The sequence below is a fragment of the Bufo bufo genome, chromosome 6, assembly GCF_905171765.1.
Source record: "Bufo bufo chromosome 6, aBufBuf1.1, whole genome shotgun sequence".
Lineage (NCBI taxonomy): Eukaryota > Metazoa > Chordata > Amphibia > Anura > Bufonidae > Bufo > Bufo bufo.
In genome coordinates this window covers 434,944,141-434,963,148 of record NC_053394.1, presented here as the reverse complement: position 1 = coordinate 434,963,148, position 19,008 = coordinate 434,944,141, and the positions used below count along the sequence as shown (strand labels likewise).

The window sequence follows — 19,008 nt, the reverse complement described above, 5'->3', positions numbered from 1 at the left end:
AAAGATCAGGGGCTCCGTAAAACCCAACAAGAGACTGGGGGACAAAATTTGTTAATTACATTTTAGAGGACTTGACTGCCATCTTTGTAATACCGTGTTTCCCCTGAAGAGGTCACAGTGGTTCAGCTGTTTGCCAGGGTTAGGGACAATGGCTGAGATTGGTGGGGGTCCGGCCAGTAGTCCTCCTCAATACTGAAGGGCTCCCCTTTCCACTGCTGTTTTAGGGAAGGAGCCATGGCCCCTTGTGCTGGCACTGCCAACCAGGCTCTGTGCCAGGGGAATTAGTTTAAGCTGTGGGGTAAGAAGAGCAGAAGAAGAGGCAATGCCCGTCACCAAGAACTGTGGGCCAGATCTAAGGAAGAGAGACAAGTGACTGGTATAACAACAGAAAGCGCACAGAAGATAACAGAGCATGTGCTATAACGTCTTCCGTCTTTCTTGCAGATTAGCTTTACGTTCATGCTGTGTTCCCTGCTCCGCACACCCCGCCATACGACGACGGTTGACATTTCATCCGCTCTCATCCTGTGTATACTGAGCCTCCTGCCGCTGTTCAAAATCTTGCCGAGGCCTCTGGAAATCTTCCTGTGCGTCTTCCCCCCCTTCGCCTTTTCTCTTGGGATCAGTGAGGTAAATACAACCAGCGGATGAGCACTTCTGTCGGACATTTTTCTAGGTCTGCTGGGTGTACAGGGCCTTCAGAATTTGGGAAAAGTGTCTTTGCTGGACTCCCGCCAGCAAAGCCTGAAGTTTGTCCGACAGCAGTGACGAGTAGCGGCCACCTGCTGAATGCCGGTCACTGGGGCTGTAACTATAGGAGGTGCGCAGGGTACAATTACATCGACTCTTCAGTGTGAAAGGTCGGAACAGCCCTTCTGTGACACAAGAGCTCTCCGACTAGTACTACAGGCCCCTAGTGTAGAGTAATACTTATCATGCCCCATTCAACAAAAACTCCTTACAAGTAAGGGCTTGTTCACACACAGCAGAAATGCTGCAGATTTGTCGCCGTCAATTTGTTGGCATCAAATCCGTATCTTACAGTACAAGCAAACTGTACGAGATACGAAAAATCTCATCTACACGCTGCAAAAAATCTGATGATAAACGTGACATCTAGAGTCTTCATACAGCGATGTGACAGCGATGTGATAAACGTGACATCTAGAGACTTCAGAGAGCGATGTGACAGCGATGTGATAAATGTGACATCTAGAGACTTCAGAGAGCGATGTGACAGCGATGTGATAAACATGACATCTAGAGACTTCATACAGTGATGTGACAGCGATGTGATAAACGTGACATCTAGAGTCTTCATACAGCGATGTGACAGTGATGTGATAAACATGACATCTAGAGTCTTCATACAGTGATGTGACAGCGATGTGATAAACGTGACATCTAGAGACTTCATACAGCGATGTGACAGCGATGTGATAAATGTGACATCTAGAGACTTCAGAGAGCGATGTGACAGCGATGTGATAAACATGACATCTAGAGACTTCAGAGAGCGATGTGACAGCGATGTGATAAACGTGACATCTAGAGTCTTCATACAGCGATGTGACAGCGATGTGATAAACATGACATCTAGAGTCTTCATGCAGCGATGTGACAGCGATGTGATAAACGTGACATCTAGAGTCTTCATACAGCGATGTGACAGCGATGTGATAAACATGACATCTAGAGTCTTCATGCAGCGATGTGACAGCGATGTGATAAACGTGACATCTAGAGTCTTCATACAGCGATGTGACAGCGATGTGATAAACGTGACATCTAGAGTCTTCATACAGCGATGTGACAGCGATGTGATAAACATGACATCTAGAGTCTTCATACAGTGATGTGACAGCGATGTGATAAACGTGACATCTGGAGTCTTCATACAGCGATGTGACAGCGATGTGATAAACGTGACATCTAGAGTCTTCATACAGCGATGTGACAGCGATGTGATAAATGTGACATCTAGAGACTTCAGAGAGCGATGTGACAGCGATGTGATAAACATGACATCTAGAGTCTTCATACAGTGATGTGACAGCGATGTGATAAACGTGACATCTAGAGACTTCATACAGCGATGTGACAGCGATGTGATAAACGTGACATCTAGAGTCTTCAGAGAGCTATGTGACAGCGATGTGATAAATGTGACATCTACAGTCTTCATACAGTGATGTGACAGCGAAGTGATAAACATGACATCTAGAGTCTTCATACAGTGATGTGACAGCGATGTGATAAATGTGACATCTAGAGACTTCAGAGAGCGATGTGACAGCGATGTGATAAACATGACATCTGGAGTCTTCATACAGCGATGTGACAGCGATGTGATAAACGTGACATCTAGAGTCTTCATACAGCGATGTGACAGCGATGTGATAAACGTGACATCTAGAGTCTTCATACAGCGATGTGACAGCGATGTGATAAACGTGACATCTAGAGACTTCATACAGTGATGTGACAGCGATGTGATAAACGTGACATCTAGAGACTTCATACAGTGATGTGACAGCGATGTGATAAATGTGACATCTAGAGTCTTCATACAGCGATGTGACAGCGATGTGATAAACGTGACATCTAGAGTCTTCATAGAGCTTGTAACGGACCGTTTCAGCAGACAAGGGGTTAAAATCCGTTTAGGCGATATGCCCCTTTTCTGAGAGACAGGCCCAGCTACTGCAGAACACCAAACTCCCGAACTGGATACAAAACAGCACTCCAAACTGGAACCTCACAAATAGCTGCTAGCAGACGAACAGGAATCAGCTTACACTCCTGGCAATCAGTCTCCAACAGCATACAGCGGATCCCCCCAATAACGAGACAAGGCTCCGTGTTGAGGGTCAAGCAGTGGTCTGACTGTACTTCACGTACAGCCTCTTTTATTCATAAACCACAAACATAATACTGCCCACAGGGTTTGAAATACAACCAATCAGTAATTTACAACACATACAATGTAAGTACAGCAACCAATCGTTCACGCCCCCAGAGGACCAGAAGGGAGACTGCGACACAGGACAGATACAACATATCCCCACAATGCATCATGGTTTCCTCCTCTCTGTCCCGGAGACAACCGAGGAGCAATCCAAATATCTCTCAGGACAAAGGCAAATCACCAATACACATGTGGATACAACAGGACAGACATCACCATTTAAACACACAATGGGACAATGGCACAATAGAAACACACCCAGCATATTCCTCCCAAGCTGACAAGTTACACTTATTATAAAGTGTTACAACTTTGTGAGTTTACATTGTCCATACATATAACTTACATCAATTTAAACAGTATAACTTGGGGACAAACCTATCCAAAATTCACTTGAATAGGTTCAGGGGTTTAAAAGTTAGTATGGGCCATAATCCTGAGGCAAGAGGCTTTTAAACAGGCCCCTCCGAAACCCAGTGGCGAGGTTGGTTTCGCCACACATCTCCCCCACCCCAGGGAAGACTAACCAGATACCTGACCTCACGGTCAGTACCTGAGTCTGGCAGTCCACCCACAACCCAATACTGGACCTGTTGAATTTGGTAGCCTGTCTCTGTCCAGTGAGTCCACCAAGGTTATGTTGGTAGCTGGTACTCCCGGTCTCTGTGTTGCTCCCTGGCTTGGAGTGGAGGTTGCTTTGTGGGCAGGTATCAGCGGTACTCTGCCCTGGTGCCAGCGTTACCATGGAAGAAGCCTGGTTGGAGCCTGGTTGTGGGAGGGGGAGACCGACTGTCTCTACCCCCTGTGCTGTAAGTGCAGAGACTACGGTCCCATCTGCACTGTTGTGGGGCTTACTGTCTCCCCCTGGTGCGTTAAGCTGCCGCTGGGTAGAGGGGGTAACGAGCTCCTCTCCCATACAAACTTCCAGCCGCTGGGGAGGGCAACCGACCGTCTCCGCTCCCAATACAGTGTCCTGCTGCTGGGGAAAGGAGACTGGGCTCTCTATTTCCTGCTGGACACTCTGCCGCTGGGGGACAGGACCGACTGTCTCTGCCCCCTGTAACTCCGCCTGCCGTTGGGGAATAGAGACTGGGCTCCCAATTCCCAATAAATCACACGGCCACTGGGGAATGGAGACTGGGCTCCAAATTCCCTGTACATCACACGGCCGCTGGGGAATGGAGACTGGGCTCCCAATTCCCAAAAAATCATGCTGCTGCTGGGGGGCAGGAACAACTACCTCTGCCCCCTGTAACTCAGACTTCCACTGGGGAGGGAGGACGCTGCTCTCCTCTCCCTGCATTTCACACTGCCTTCCCGGCATATCACTCTGCTGCTGGGGGGCAGGAACAACTACCTCTGCCCCCTGTAACTCAGCCTGCCGCTGGGGAGGGAGGACGCTGCTCTCCTCTCTCTGCACTTCACACTGCCTTCCCGGCATATCACCCTGCTGCTGGGGGGCAGGAACAACTACCTCTGCCCCCTGTAACTCAGCCTGCCGCTGGGGAGGGAGGATGCTGCTCTCCTCTCCCTGCACTTCACACTGCCTTCCCGGCATATCACTCTGCTGCTGGGGGGCAGGAACAACTACCTCTGCCCCCTGTAACTCAGCCTGCCACTGGGGAATGGAGACTGGGCTCCCAATTCCCTGCAATTCACAATGCCGCTGGGGAATGGAGACTGGGCTCCCAATTCCCTGCTGGACACTCTGCCGCTGGGGAATGGAGACTGGGCTCCCAATTCCCTGCTGGACACTCTGCCGCTGGGGAGAGGAGACTGAGCTCTCTCTGTCCCGCAACTGTAACTTCCGATGGAGGTCCACCCAACGTGGCAGCTGACCGTCACCTTCTGCCCGGTATAGTAGGGTCTTGAACACTAGACTCCTCACGAACTTCACGGATTTCTCAGCTGGATTGGGTCCGAAGAAGTTCAGCCGCAACCACATCATATGGTCAAAATCCTCAACAGAGTATCTGTACTCCACTGCTGGTTCCATCCTGGTGCTTTTAGGGTCGCTGTACTGAGACATGCGTTGCCCTTAAATTGTAGAATCCACAGAAATGGTGTCTCCTGTAGCTGTCCTTCTGGCTGTAGGAACGATCCCGCCGCTTGCCACCAATGTAACGGACCGTGTGGGTAGAGGGGGTAACGAGCTCCTCTCCCATACATACTTCCAGCCGCTGGGAAGGGCGACCGACCGTCTCCGCTCCCAATACAGTGTCCTGCTGCTGGGGAAAGGAGACTGGGCTCTCTATTCCCTGCTGGACACTCTGCCGCTGGGGGACAGGACCGACTGTCTCTGCCCCCTGTAACTCCGCCTGCCGCTGGGGAATGGAGACTGGGCTCCCAATTCCCAATAAATCACACGGCCGCTGGGGAATGGAGACTGGGCTCCCAATTCCCAAAAAATCATGCTGCTGCTGGGGGGCAGGAACAACTACCTCTGCCCCCTGTAACTCAGCCTTCCGCTGGGGAGGGAGGACGCTGCTATCCTCTCCCTGCATTTCACACTGCCTTCCCGGCATATCCCTCTGCTGCTGGGGGGCAGGAACAACTACCTCTGCCCCCTGTAACTCAGCCTGCCGCTGGGGAATGGAGACTGGGCTCCCAATTCCCTGCTGGACACTCTGCCGCTGGGGAGAGGAGACTGAGCTCTCTCTGTCCCGCAACTGTAACTTCCGATGGAGGTCCACCCAACGTGGCAGCTGACCGTCACCTTCTGCCCGGTATAGTAGGGTCTTGAACACTAGACTCCTCACGAACTTCACGGATTTCTCAGCTGGATTGGGTTCGAAGAAGTTCAGCCGCAACCACATCATACGGTCAAATTCCTCAACAGAGTATCTGTACTCCACTGCTGGTTCCATCCTGGTGCTTTTAGGGTCGCTGTACTGAGACATGCGTTGCCCTTAAATTGTAGAATCCACAGAAATGGTGTCTCCTGTAGCTGTCCTTCTGGCTGTAGGAACGATCCCGCCGCTTGCCACCAGTGTAACGGACCGTTTCAGCAGACAAGGGGTTAAAATCCGTTTAGGCGATATGCCCCTTTCTGAGAGACAGGCACAGCTACTGCAGAACACCAAACTCCCGAACTGGATACAAATTAGCACTCCCAACTGGAACCTCACGAATAGCTGCTAGCAGACAAACAGGAATCAGCTTACACTCCTGGCAATCAGTCTCTAACAGCATACAGCGGATCCCCCCAATAACGAGACAAGGCTCCGTGTTGAGGGTCAAGCAGTGGTCTGACTGTACTTCAAGTACCGCCTCTTTTATTCATAAACCACAAACATAGTACTGCCCACAGGGTTTTGACATACAACCAATCAGTAATTTACAACACATACAATGTAAGTACAGCAACCAATCGTTCACGCCCCCAGAGGACCAGAAGGGAGACTGCGACACAGGACAGATACAACATATCCCCACAATGCATCATGGTTTCCTCCTCTCTGTCCCGGAGACAACCGAGGAGCAATCCAATTATCTCTCAGGACAAAGGGAGATTGCCAATACACATGTGGATACAACAGGACAGACATCACCATTTAAACACACAATGGGACAATGGCACAATAGAAACACACCCAGCATATTCCTCCCAAGCTGACAAGTTACAATTATTATAAATTGTTACAACTTTGTGAGTTTACATTGTCCATACATATAACTTACATCAGTTTAACAGTATAACTTGGGGACAAACCTATCCAAAATTCACTTGAATAGGTTCAGGGGTTTAAAAGTTAGTATGGGCCATAATCCTGAGGCAAGAGGCTTTTAAACAGGCCTCTCCAAAACCCAGTGGCGAGGTTGGTTTCGCCACAGAGCTATGTGACAGCGATGTGATAAACATGACATCTAGAGTCTTCATACAGCGATGTGACAGCGATGTGATAAACGTGACATCTAGAGTCTTCATGTGTGATATTGATGTGGTAAACATGGCTTCCGTTTGGTTTCAGAGTATACACATGGAGAACGACCTCCAGGGCGTCTTCTTCTCGGACATCACTGGAGACGCCCCGCACGTACTGACCAGTTACATAGGCCTGCTGCTGGACTGCGTCCTATATATCTTCCTCACATTGTGCTGTGATAAGATTAGAGCAGGTAACCTGTCCTATGCAGTTCAACCTCTGCTAATCCAGAATAATAAGATTCATGTTAATCTGGCATCAACAGGATCAATGCTCAATTAGTGAGGACGTGATGTGTGGCAGCATTAACTGTGGCGCATCGGGTGATGGCATCCACTGGTAGGAGCGGGGGATGGTCTGTGAAAATTCTTGTTTGTATCAAAATTGAAATAATCCAGAAAGTCCTGAAATCCGGCACATTGTGGACCCATAAGTGTTGTATCATCAGGATTACTTTCTTCTTAAAAGAGGGGAGTGCACAAGTACCCTTCATACCAGCCATACCCATCATATCGGCTGTACCCATTATACCGGCTGTACCCACCATACAGGTCACGCACATATACTGTTTGTTCATATCATACTGCCTGTACCCATCCTACAAGTTATGTCCATCATACGGGCAGTGCCCATTATACCGGCTGTACCCACCATACAGGTCAGGCACATATACTGTTTGTTCACATCATACGGCTTGTACCCATCCTACAAGTTATGTCCATCATACAGGCAGTGCCCATTCCTCTCTCCTGAGGCCTATGTCCAGGCCAGGCCTGCAGGGGGATGCTGACTGGACATGAAGGGGAAGACGATTTTGGCTTTGGTAGGCCTCGTGGCATCAACTATAGCTTGAGGTATAAAAGTGATGATTCTTCTGCCACCAGGTAAACAAGGCGTCATGTCCTTCCTTTGCCCCTCCTACTGGACAAAAGGGACAATGACCCCAATTCCATCGGACACAGTGGACAGAGAAGGGGCACGCGATGAAGATTATGTCGAGAAGGTTCCGGTTGAATTTGTAGGAAAAGAGGCCATAAGGTATGTTACTGCAGGTGGAGGAGACTCTAGTGTGCGCACGGGTCAGATCCCTCCATAAGACCACTCATGGGATTGTGGGTGGTCATCTCAGATATCTCACTGCATATGGGAAAAATACACCGTTAAATGTCACCTTGTCGCTTCTCTAGGCTTAATAAAGTTAAGAAAATCTACGGCAGTAAAGACAAGAAGACAGAAGCTTTGAGAGGTGCGAGGCTTCGATTTAATGTAACTTACAGCCCACTCTGTCCTGTTCATGCGACATCCATTGCTGTGGGGTTGCCATGGCAGCATCAACAAAGTGACTATTCTGTTCATGAACTTCCTGTCATGTGATTGCAACTTTTAAAAATGTGTTTTTATGATGAAAAGTCAAAGGCTGTTGTTTGTGTTACCGTAGCAACCCCAGAGCAAGCACAATGGAGGTGACATGACAGGACATGCTGCGCTCTATAACTAGGGACAGGCAGAGCTTTGGTACATACAAGGTCCCTGGTATATGTGCGCCTAGTAATCAGATTTCTGCTCCGGCCTCCAGATCTGGACTTGGATGTATATGAAGGACAGATTACGGCGCTGCTCGGTCACAGCGGAGCTGGGAAGACTACGCTGCTGAATATACTGAGCGGGATGAGCAAAGCCTCTGGTGGTGAGATATGCTGCTCTTATACTTGGCATCGTCTAGGGAAAATGAAATGGCTTCCTAAGAATCATTCTTTACAGTAAGAGCAGAAGGATTCTTTATAGTAAAAGTGGAAAGATTCCTTACAGTAAAAGTGGAAAGAATGCTTATAGTAAGAGCAGAATTCCTTATAGTAAGAGCTGAAGAATTCCTTATAAGAGCTTAAGGATTCTTTATAGTCAGTGGAGGATTTCTTACAGTAAGAGTGAAAGGATTCCTTTTGGTAATAGTTGAAGGGTTTCTTATAGTAAGAGCAGTGTCATGCCCCGCCCTGACTATGTGCGGAGGTCGGCCAGGATAGCAGCACGAGTTTAGTGTTTGTTTTGGAGCCGTGCTGGATCCGCCTCTCATCAGGTGCACTGAGTCGGGTCATTAGTTTAAATAGCACTCCATCCCAGTGCTCTGAGCGGATTATAGGAATCACTGTGGTCTTGGAAGCTAGGAAGGAAGGTTGTCTACTCCAGCGCAGAGAGATAAGTGTGATTTCAAGTTTGGTTGTTTTGTGTCATCTCTCCCATCCAGGTTCTGTGCGAGCAGGCTGCTCCTATTTCCCCTTTTCACCATCTCAGGGAATTTAGGGTGTTTCAGCCTAGGCACGGGGACACATCATACCTACCACCAAGGTCTGCATGTGGGCTGAGCAGGGCAGTGAAAAGGTCAGGGATTAGCTAGGAGGTGACCCTTCCCCTGCCTCTCACCTAGAGCCTGGTTGGTGGTTTATCTGTTAGTCTGAGTGCACGTCCGCCGTGACAAGCAGTAGGATTCCTTATAGTAAGAGTGAAAGAATTCCTTATATTAAGAGTGGTTGGATTCCTTACAGTAAGGGCTGAAAGATTAATTATAATAAGAGAAGGATTATTTATAGAAAGAGAAAAAAGATTTTTTTATACAAAGTGCAAAATGATTCTTTCTAGTAAGAGCTGAAAGATTATTTATAGTAAGGGTGAAAGAATTCTTTATAGAAAGAGTGACAGGATTCTTTATAGTATGAGCAGAAGGATTCCTTATAGTAAGAGCAGAATGGTTCTTTATGGTCAGTGTGAAATGATTCTTTATAGTAAGAGCACAAGTACTCCTTCTAGTAAGAACAGAACAATTCTGTATAGTGAGAAAGAAAGATTCTTTACAGTAAAAATAAAAGGATTCTTTAAACTAAGAAGGATTTTTATGGTAAGAATAGAAGGATTCTTTATAACACAAACATAGAAGGATTCTTTATAGTAACAGCAGACAGATTATCTGCAATATACCCAAAAAGTTTTTATTGCTATAGTAATTCTACTTGTTAATTATACATATGGGCAGGAACAGGTGACAATTAATGAAATCTTTAATTCTGTAAACCAGCTTTCTCAGACACTCAAATGGAAAAATGTTCCTATATGAAAAAAGGGGACATAGCATCACATAACAAGGAAGATTCGCACTTCAGGAATCCATGAAAGCTGAGTGACAGCTGCAACCATAGCTGTAGGGATGCCTTGACGGACACTCAATATCAGACTTACCGGGGGTCTTTCTCTCATGTCAGGCTTTAGGGTTCGGCTGACACTGACTGTATTTGTTCTTCTGGTACATAGGGTCGGTGTCCATCTACAACCATCAGCTCTCAAAGAGTCATGACCTGGCCGAGATCCAGAACAGAATCAGCTTCTGCCCGCAGTTTGATATCAAGTTTGATTATTTAACTGTGAGAGAAAATCTGGAGCTGTTCTCCAGGATGAAGGGAATCGCTGCTAGAGAAGTGAAGTCAGAGGTAGACTCTCAATCTCTCTCTCTATATATATACATATAATAGGGTACAAATGTAATGTATATATAGTCAGGGGGGGATGTATACCTATGTACAATACATAGCAAGGGTAATGTATACAAATGTATATAGTCAGGGTGATGTGTACGTATGTACAGTATATAGTCAGGATGTTATGTACAGTATATAGTCAGGGTGTTATGTACAGTATATAGTCAGGATGTTATGTACAGTATATAGTCAGGATGTTATGTACAGTATATAGTCAGGATGTTATGTACAGTATATAGTCAGGATGTTATGTACAGTATATAGTCAGGATGTTGTGTACAGTATATAGTCAGGATGTTATGTACAGTATATAGTCAGGATGTTCTGTACAGTATATAGTCAGGGTGTTATGTACAGTATATAGTCAGGGTGTTATGTACAGTATATAGTCAGGATGTTATGTACAGTATATAGTCAGGATGTTATGTACAGTATATAGTCAGGATGTTATGTACAGTATATAGTCAGGGTGTTATGTACAGTATATAGTCAGGATGTTATGTACAGTATATAGTCAGGATGTTATGTACAGTATATAGTCAGGATGTTATGTACAGTATATAGTCAGGATGTTATGTACAGTATATAGTCAGGATGTTGTGTACAGTATATAGTCAGGATGTTATGTACAGTATATAGTCAGGATGTTCTGTACAGTATATAGTCAGGGTGTTATGTACAGTATATAGTCAGGATGTTATGTACAGTATATAGTCAGGATGTTATGTACAGTATATAGTCAGGATGTTATGTACAGTATATAGTCAGGGTGTTATGTACAGTATATAGTCAGGATGTTATGTACAGTATATAGTCAGGATGTTATGTACAGTATATAGTCAGGATGTTATGTACAGTATATAGTCAGGATGTTATGTACAGTATATAGTCAGGGTGTTATGTACAGTATATAGTCAGGATGTTATGTACAGTATATAGTCAGGGTGTTATGTACAGTATATAGTCAGGATGTTATGTACAGTATATAGTCAGGATGTTATGTACAGTATATAGTCAGGGTGTTATGTACAGTATATAGTCAGGATGTTATGTACAGTATATAGTCAGGGTGTTATGTACAGTATATAGTCAGGATGTTATGTACAGTAGTCAGGGTGTTATGTACAGTATATAGTCAGGATGTTATGTACAGTATATAGTCAGGGTGTTATGTACAGTATATAGTCAGGATGTTATGTACAGTATATAGTCAGGGTGTTATGTACAGTATATAGTCAGGATGTTATGTACAGTATATAGTCAGGGTGTTATGTACAGTATATAGTCAGGATGTTATGTACAGTATATAGTCAGGGTGTTATGTACAGTATATAGTCAGGATGTTATGTACAGTAGTCAGGGTGTTATGTACAGTATATAGTCAGGATGTTATGTACAGTATATAGTCAGGATGTTGTGTACAGTATATAGTCAGGATGTTATGTACAGTATATAGTCAGGATGTTATGTACAGTATATAGTCAGGATGTTATGTGCAGTATATAGTCAGGATGTTATGTACAGTATATAGTCAGGATGTTATGTACAGTATATAGTCAGGATGTTATGTACAGAATATAGTCAGGATGTTATGTACAGTATATAGTCAGGATGTTATGTACAGTATATAGTCAGGGTGTTATGTACAGTATATAGTCAGGATGTTATGTACAGTATATAGTCAGGATGTTGTGTACAGTATATAGTCAGGGTGATGTGTACAGTATATAGTCAGGATGTTATGTACAGTATATAGTCAGGATGTTATGTACAGTATATAGTCAGGATGTTATGTACAGAATATAGTCAGGATGTTATGTACAGTATATAGTCAGGATGTTATGTACAGTATATAGTCAGGGTGTTATGTACAGTATATAGTCAGGGTGTTATGTACAGTATATAGTCAGGATGTTATGTACAGTATATAGTCAGGGTGTTATGTACAGTATATAGTCAGGGTGTTATGTACAGTATATAGTCAGGGTGTTGTGTACAGTATATAGTCAGGATGTTATGTACAGTATATAGTCAGGGTGTTATGTACAGTATATAGTCAGGGTGTTATGTACAGTATATAGTCAGGATGTTATGTACAGTATATAGTCAGGGTGTTATGTACAGTATATAGTCAGGATGTTATGTACAGTATATAGTCAGGATGTTATGTACAGTATATAGTCAGGGTGTTATGTACAGTATATAGTCAGGATGTTATGTACAGTATATAGTCAGGATGTTATCTACAGTATATAGTCAGGATGTTATCTACAGTATATAGTCAGGATGTTATGTACAGTATATAGTCAGGGTGTTGTGTACAGTATATAGTCAGGATGTTATGTACAGTATATAGTCAGGATGTTATGTACAGTATATAGTCAGGATGTTATGTACAGAATATAGTCAGGATGTTATGTACAGTATATAGTCAGGATGTTATGTACAGTATATAGTCAGGATGTTATGTACAGTATATAGTCAGGATGTTATGTACAGTATATAGTCTGGATGTTATGTACAGTATATAGTCAGGGTGTTATGTACAGTATATAGTCAGGGTGTTATGTACAGTATATAGTCAGGGTGTTATGTACAGTATATAGTCAGGATGTTATGTACAGTATATAGTCAGGATGTTATGTACAGTATATAGTCAGGATGTTATGTACAGTATATAGTCAGGGTGTTATGTACAGTATATAGTCAGGGTGTTATGTACAGTATATAGTCAGGATGTTATGTACAGTATATAGTCAGGATGTTATGTACAGAATATAGTCAGGATGTTATGTACAGAATATAGTCAGGGTGTTATGTACAGTATATAGTCAGGGTGTTATGTACAGTATATAGTCAGGATGTTATGTACAGTATATAGTCAGGATGTTATGTACAGTATATAGTCAGGATGTTATGTACAGAATATAGTCAGGATGTTATGTACAATATATAGTCAGGATGTTATGTACAGTATATAGTCAGGATGTTATGTACAGTATATAGTCAGGATGTTATGTACAGTATATAGTCAGGGTGTTATGTACAGTATATAGTCAGGGTGATGTGTACAGTATATAGTCAGGATGTTGTGTACAGTATATAGTCAGGGTGTTATGTACAGTATATAGTCAGGGTGTTATGTACAGTATATAGTCAGGGTGTTATGTTCAGTATATAGTCAGGGTGTTATGTACAGTATATAGTCAGGATGTTATGTACAGTATATAGTCAGGGTGATGTTATGTACAGTATATAGTCAGGATGATGTGTACAGTATATAGTCAGGATGTTATGTACAGTATATAGTCAGGGTGTTATGTACAGTATATAGTCAGGATGTTATGTACAGTATATAGTCAGGGTGTTATGTACAGTATATAGTCAGGATGTTATGTACAGTATATAGTCAGGATGTTATGTACAGTATATAGTCAGGATGTTATGTACAGTATATAGTCAGGATGTTATGTACAGTATATAGTCAGGATGTTATGTACAGTATATAGTCAGGATGTTATGTACAGTATATAGTCAGGATGTTATGTACAGTATATAGTCAGGGTGTTATGTACAGTATATAGTCAGGATGTTATGTACAGTATATAGTCAGGATGTTATGTACAGTATATAGTCAGGGTGATGTGTACAGTATATAGTCAGGATGTTATGTACAGTATATAGTCAGGGTGTTATGTACAGTATATAGTCAGGATGTTATGTACAGTAGTCAGGGTGTTATGTACAGTATATAGTCAGGATGTTATGTACAGTATATAGTCAGGATGTTGTGTACAGTATATAGTCAGGATGTTATGTACAGTATATAGTCAGGATGTTATGTACAGTATATAGTCAGGGTGTTATGTACAGTATATAGTCAGGATGTTATGTACAGTATATAGTCAGGGTGTTATGTACAGTATATAGTCAGGGTGTTATGTACAGTATATAGTCAGGATGTTATGTACAGTATATAGTCAGGATGTTATGTACAGTATATAGTCAGGGTGTTATGTACAGTATATAGTCAGGGTGTTATGTACAGTATATAGTCAGGGTGTTGTGTACAGTATATAGTCAGGATGTTGTGTACAGTATATAGTCAGGATGTTGTGTACAGTATATAGTCAGGATGTTATGTACAGAATATAGTCAGGATGTTATGTACAGAATATAGTCAGGATGTTATGTACAGTATATAGTCAGGATGTTATGTACAGTATATAGTCAGGATGTTATGTACAGTATATAGTCAGGATGTTATGTACAGTATATAGTCAGGGTGTTATGTACAGTATATAGTCAGGGTGTTATGTACAGTATATAGTCAGGGTGTTATGTACAGTATATAGTCAGGGTGTTATGTACAGTATATAGTCAGGGTGTTATGTACAGTATATAGTCAGGGTGTTGTGTACAGTATATAGTCAGGGTGTTGTGTACAGTATATAGTCAGGATGTTGTGTACAGTATATAGTCAGGATGTTGTGTACAGTATATAGTCAGGATGTTATGTACAGAATATAGTCAGGATGTTATGTACAGTATATAGTCAGGGTGTTATGTACAGTATATAGTCAGGATGTTATGTACAGTATATAGTCAGGGTGTTATGTACAGTATATAGTCAGGGTGTGGTGTACAGTATATAGTCAGGGTGTGGTGTACAGTATATAGTCAGGGTGTTGTGTACAGTATATAGTCAGGATGTTATGTACAGTATATAGTCAGGGTGTTATGTACAGTATATAGTCAGGGTGTTATGTACAGTATATAGTCAGGGTGTTATGTACAGTATATAGTCAGGGTGTTATGTACAGTATATAGTCAGGGTGTTATGTACAGTATATAGTCAGGGTGTTGTGTACAGTATATAGTCAGGGTGTTGTGTACAGTATATAGTCAGGATGTTGTGTACAGTATATAGTCAGGATGTTGTGTACAGTATATAGTCAGGATGTTATGTACAGAATATAGTCAGGATGTTATGTACAGTATATAGTCAGGGTGTTATGTACAGTATATAGTCAGGATGTTATGTACAGTATATAGTCAGGGTGTTATGTACAGTATATAGTCAGGGTGTGGTGTACAGTATATAGTCAGGGTGTGGTGTACAGTATATAGTCAGGATGTTATGTACAGAATATAGTCAGGATGTTATGTACAGTATATAGTCAGGGTGATGTGTACAGTATATAGTCAGGATGTTATGTACAGTAGTCAGGGTGTTATGTACAGTATATAGTCAGGATGTTATGTACAGTATATAGTCAGGGTGTTATGTACAGTATATAGTCAGGATGTTATGTACAGTAGTCAGGGAGGCCACATTTGCCCCACCGTTCCTGTTCTCTCATTTCTGACAGTCCTTCCATTGTATAGGTGGATGGGGTCCTCTCTGACCTCCACATGAACACGATCGAGGGAGTGAAAGCCAGCAATCTGAGCGGAGGCCAGAGACGCCGCTTATCTGTTGCCATCGCACTGTTGGGAGATCCTGAGGTAACGTAAGGCGCTTTGCATTGGGAATTTCTCGCTGAATGTTCCCTCCAGATGAGAAGTCTCTGGGGTGTATTCACACAAGATGTTTTTGTGGGGTTTTTTTTGCTGCAGTTTTTGAAATTGCACTGAACCTATAGTGTGATTTATTTTTAATACATTTACAAAAATCGCCACAATAAGGCCTCATGCACACGACCGTTGTTTTATTCCGTATCCGTTGTTCCATTTTTCGTGATTTTCTGCGGACCCGTTGACTTTCAATGGGTCCGTTGAAAACTCGGCTAATGCACCGTTTGTCATCCGCGTCCGTGATCCGTGGTTCCAGTCCGTCCAAAAAATATAACCTGTCCTATTATTTTCGCGGAAAGCGGTTCGCAGACCCATTCAAGTCAATGGGACCGCTAAAAAACACGGAGGCACACAAGATTGTCGTCCGCGCCCGTTTTTTTCCTATCATTTGCATGGCAAACCTGTCTTAGATTTTTTTTTTTTACTTTCCTTTATGTCTGGTGATCCTTCAAAAATAAAGGAGGACACACGGAAACAAATCACAGAACAACGGAACCCCATTTTGCGGAACGTAACACAACAACGGTCGTGTGCATGAGGCCTAAAACCGAGGCGAGCGCTGTCTGGCATCATCCACCAGGAAATCCTGTGGACACCAGTCCCACTGACTTGTTACGAATGTGAGCAGCTGCTGGTGGCCGGTGACAATCACGGTCAACCAAGGCCTACTTTCTTCTGCACTACCTATCGCCAGGAAACACCCCTAACCTCCCCAGACCAAGCAGGCGACACCGTGACGGCTGTGGCTAATCTCTACACGGTTACGTGGATCTATTCCTCCCACCTTTAGGCAGCTTTATGAAAATCCACCACTTCTACCTTAATCTCTCTTTCCAGGTTCTTCTACTCGATGAACCCACGGCCGGTCTTGACCCATTTTCCAGACACCAGGTCTGGTCCATCTTAAAGGAGCGTAAAGCCAACCGTGTTACTCTGTTCAGCACGCAATTCATGGACGAGGCAGACATCCTTGCTGGTAGGAGATGTCTTCATACAAATTGGTGGATCTAGCTGCGGAATTCTTTGTGGCACGTGGCTCGCTGTATTCATTGCAGGTTTTCCGAGAGCGAGTACGCCACATAGGGGACGCTCCCGTATGCGAAGACAATTTCTAATCGCCATTTTGAAGCAGATGGATCTCTATATGTCTCTGATTTTTGCCTGCAGATCGCAAGGTGGTCCTCAGCCACGGACGCTTGAAATGTGTTGGATCCTCCTTGTTTCTGAAAAGGAAGTGGGGAATCGGCTATCACCTGAGGTAGTAATAGTTTGGTGGGCTTGAGGCGGTGTATTAGACCCCACTATATCAGTACACAGGCAGTACTTGTCTCCTTGTCGGCAGGATGCGGGTGTCTCCATCTTGTAGTCCAGACGCCATAACCTCACTCGTACAAGAACACGTCTCCAGCGCCAAACTCACCGCCCAGAATGTGGAGGACCTGACGTTCACGCTGCCCTTCGACAAGATGGACTCATTCCCAGGTACAGTCGACTTGACTCACAGATGCGGCACTGACGATATGGGCAGGGTTATCACATTCCTCCATGCTCTGAAGCACAGGTAAGAACCAGCAGTTCTGTTCATCCTGACAGAATACAATTCCACAGCCATAGTGGAGACTGACACGTAGAGCAGTATAACGGGAAGAGAATGTAAATCTACAATGCCAATACAGCATATTTGCTATACAGGGTGTGTGGAAAGCGATTGCTATGATGGGAGGATTTGTGAAATATTAACCGTTTTTTGGATGACTGATTTGTGCAGCTCTGTTTTCTCACTTGGACCAACATGTGGGACTGGACGTGATGAGTTACGGGGTGTCGATCACAACGCTGGACGACGTCTTCCTGAAGCTGGAGGGAGAGGAGGAGATTGAGAAAGGAGGTAAATGGCCATTTGTTTGCCTGGTTTATTACTGGTTCGATAGCCCAGAATTTCCTTAAAAGTGTCAGAGGGAACTTTGGGGTCCACGGCATTAGACCCAGGCGCAGCTTCACTCTCTGCACCCCCTATCCTTATTATACAGGGCAGTGAAATGAAAAGTGGTCTAGGGTGGTAAAAGTGCAGCGCCACAGGTAGTAAGTCAGGTAATAAGTACACCCTTGGCTGCCTAGTTGTCTCGTGGTTAATAGTCACGTCCCTGGTGGACTACAGTTGAGATGCGGTTAGGGCTGCAGCTATCAAGTAATCAAGTAATCGAGTATTCTAATAAGAAACAAACCAACATTCTCCTTTATAAAAACTCATCAGCCCCCCCATGCCATCAGCTCCCCCCAGTACCATCAGCTCAACCCAGTGCCATCAGCTCAACCCAGTGCCATCAGTCTTTTGTGCCATCAGCTCAACCCCATGCCATCATTCCTCTGTGCCATCAGCTCCCCCAGTGCCATCAGTCCTCTGTGCCATCAGCTCCCCCAGTGCCATCAGTCCTCTGTGCCATCAGCTCCCCCAGTGCCATTAGTCCTCTGTGCCCTCAGCTCCCTCCATGCCATCAGTCCTCTGTGCCCTCAGCTCCCCCCAGTGCCATCAGTCCTCTGTGCCATCAGCTCCCCCCAGTACCATCAGTCCTCTGTGTCATCAGATCAACCCCATGCCATCATTCCTCTGTGTCATCAGCTCCCCCCATGCCATCATTCCTCTGTGCCCTCAGCTCCCCCCAGTGCCATCAGTCCTCTGTGCCATCAGCTCCCCCCAGTACCATCAGTCCTCTGTGTCATCAGATCAACCCCATGCCATCAGTCCTCTGTGCCATCAGCTCCCCCCAGTGCCATTAGTTCTCTGTGTCATCAGATCAACCCCATGCCATCAGTCCTCTGTGCCATCAGCTCCCCCCATGCCATTAGTCCTCTGTGCCATCAGCTCGACCCCATACCATCATTCCTCTGTGCCATCAGCTCCCCTCATGCCATCAGTCCTCTGTGCCATCAGCTCCCCCCAGTGCCATCAGTCCTCTGTGCCATCAGCTCCCCCCAGTGCCATCAGTCCTCTGTGCCCTCAGCTCCCTCTATG

At 44.4% G+C, this 19,008-nt stretch overlaps 1 protein-coding gene across 1 annotated transcript in view; it reads left to right on the top strand.

Moving 5' to 3' along the window:
* Positions 1 to 19,008, top strand: part of LOC121005829 (ABC-type organic anion transporter ABCA8-like) — a 101,241-nt gene that overhangs the window by 22,612 nt on the left and 59,621 nt on the right. The window contains exons 9-19 of the mRNA XM_040438590.1: positions 445 to 630; positions 6,940 to 7,087; positions 7,779 to 7,932; positions 8,082 to 8,140; positions 8,471 to 8,581; positions 10,195 to 10,370; positions 15,807 to 15,926; positions 16,833 to 16,971; positions 17,163 to 17,253; positions 17,338 to 17,477; positions 17,764 to 17,883. Of these exons, the coding sequence (XP_040294524.1) occupies positions 445 to 630; positions 6,940 to 7,087; positions 7,779 to 7,932; positions 8,082 to 8,140; positions 8,471 to 8,581; positions 10,195 to 10,370; positions 15,807 to 15,926; positions 16,833 to 16,971; positions 17,163 to 17,253; positions 17,338 to 17,477; positions 17,764 to 17,883 (1,444 nt within the window). The remainder of the gene's footprint in view (positions 1 to 444; positions 631 to 6,939; positions 7,088 to 7,778; positions 7,933 to 8,081; positions 8,141 to 8,470; positions 8,582 to 10,194; positions 10,371 to 15,806; positions 15,927 to 16,832; positions 16,972 to 17,162; positions 17,254 to 17,337; positions 17,478 to 17,763; positions 17,884 to 19,008) is intronic.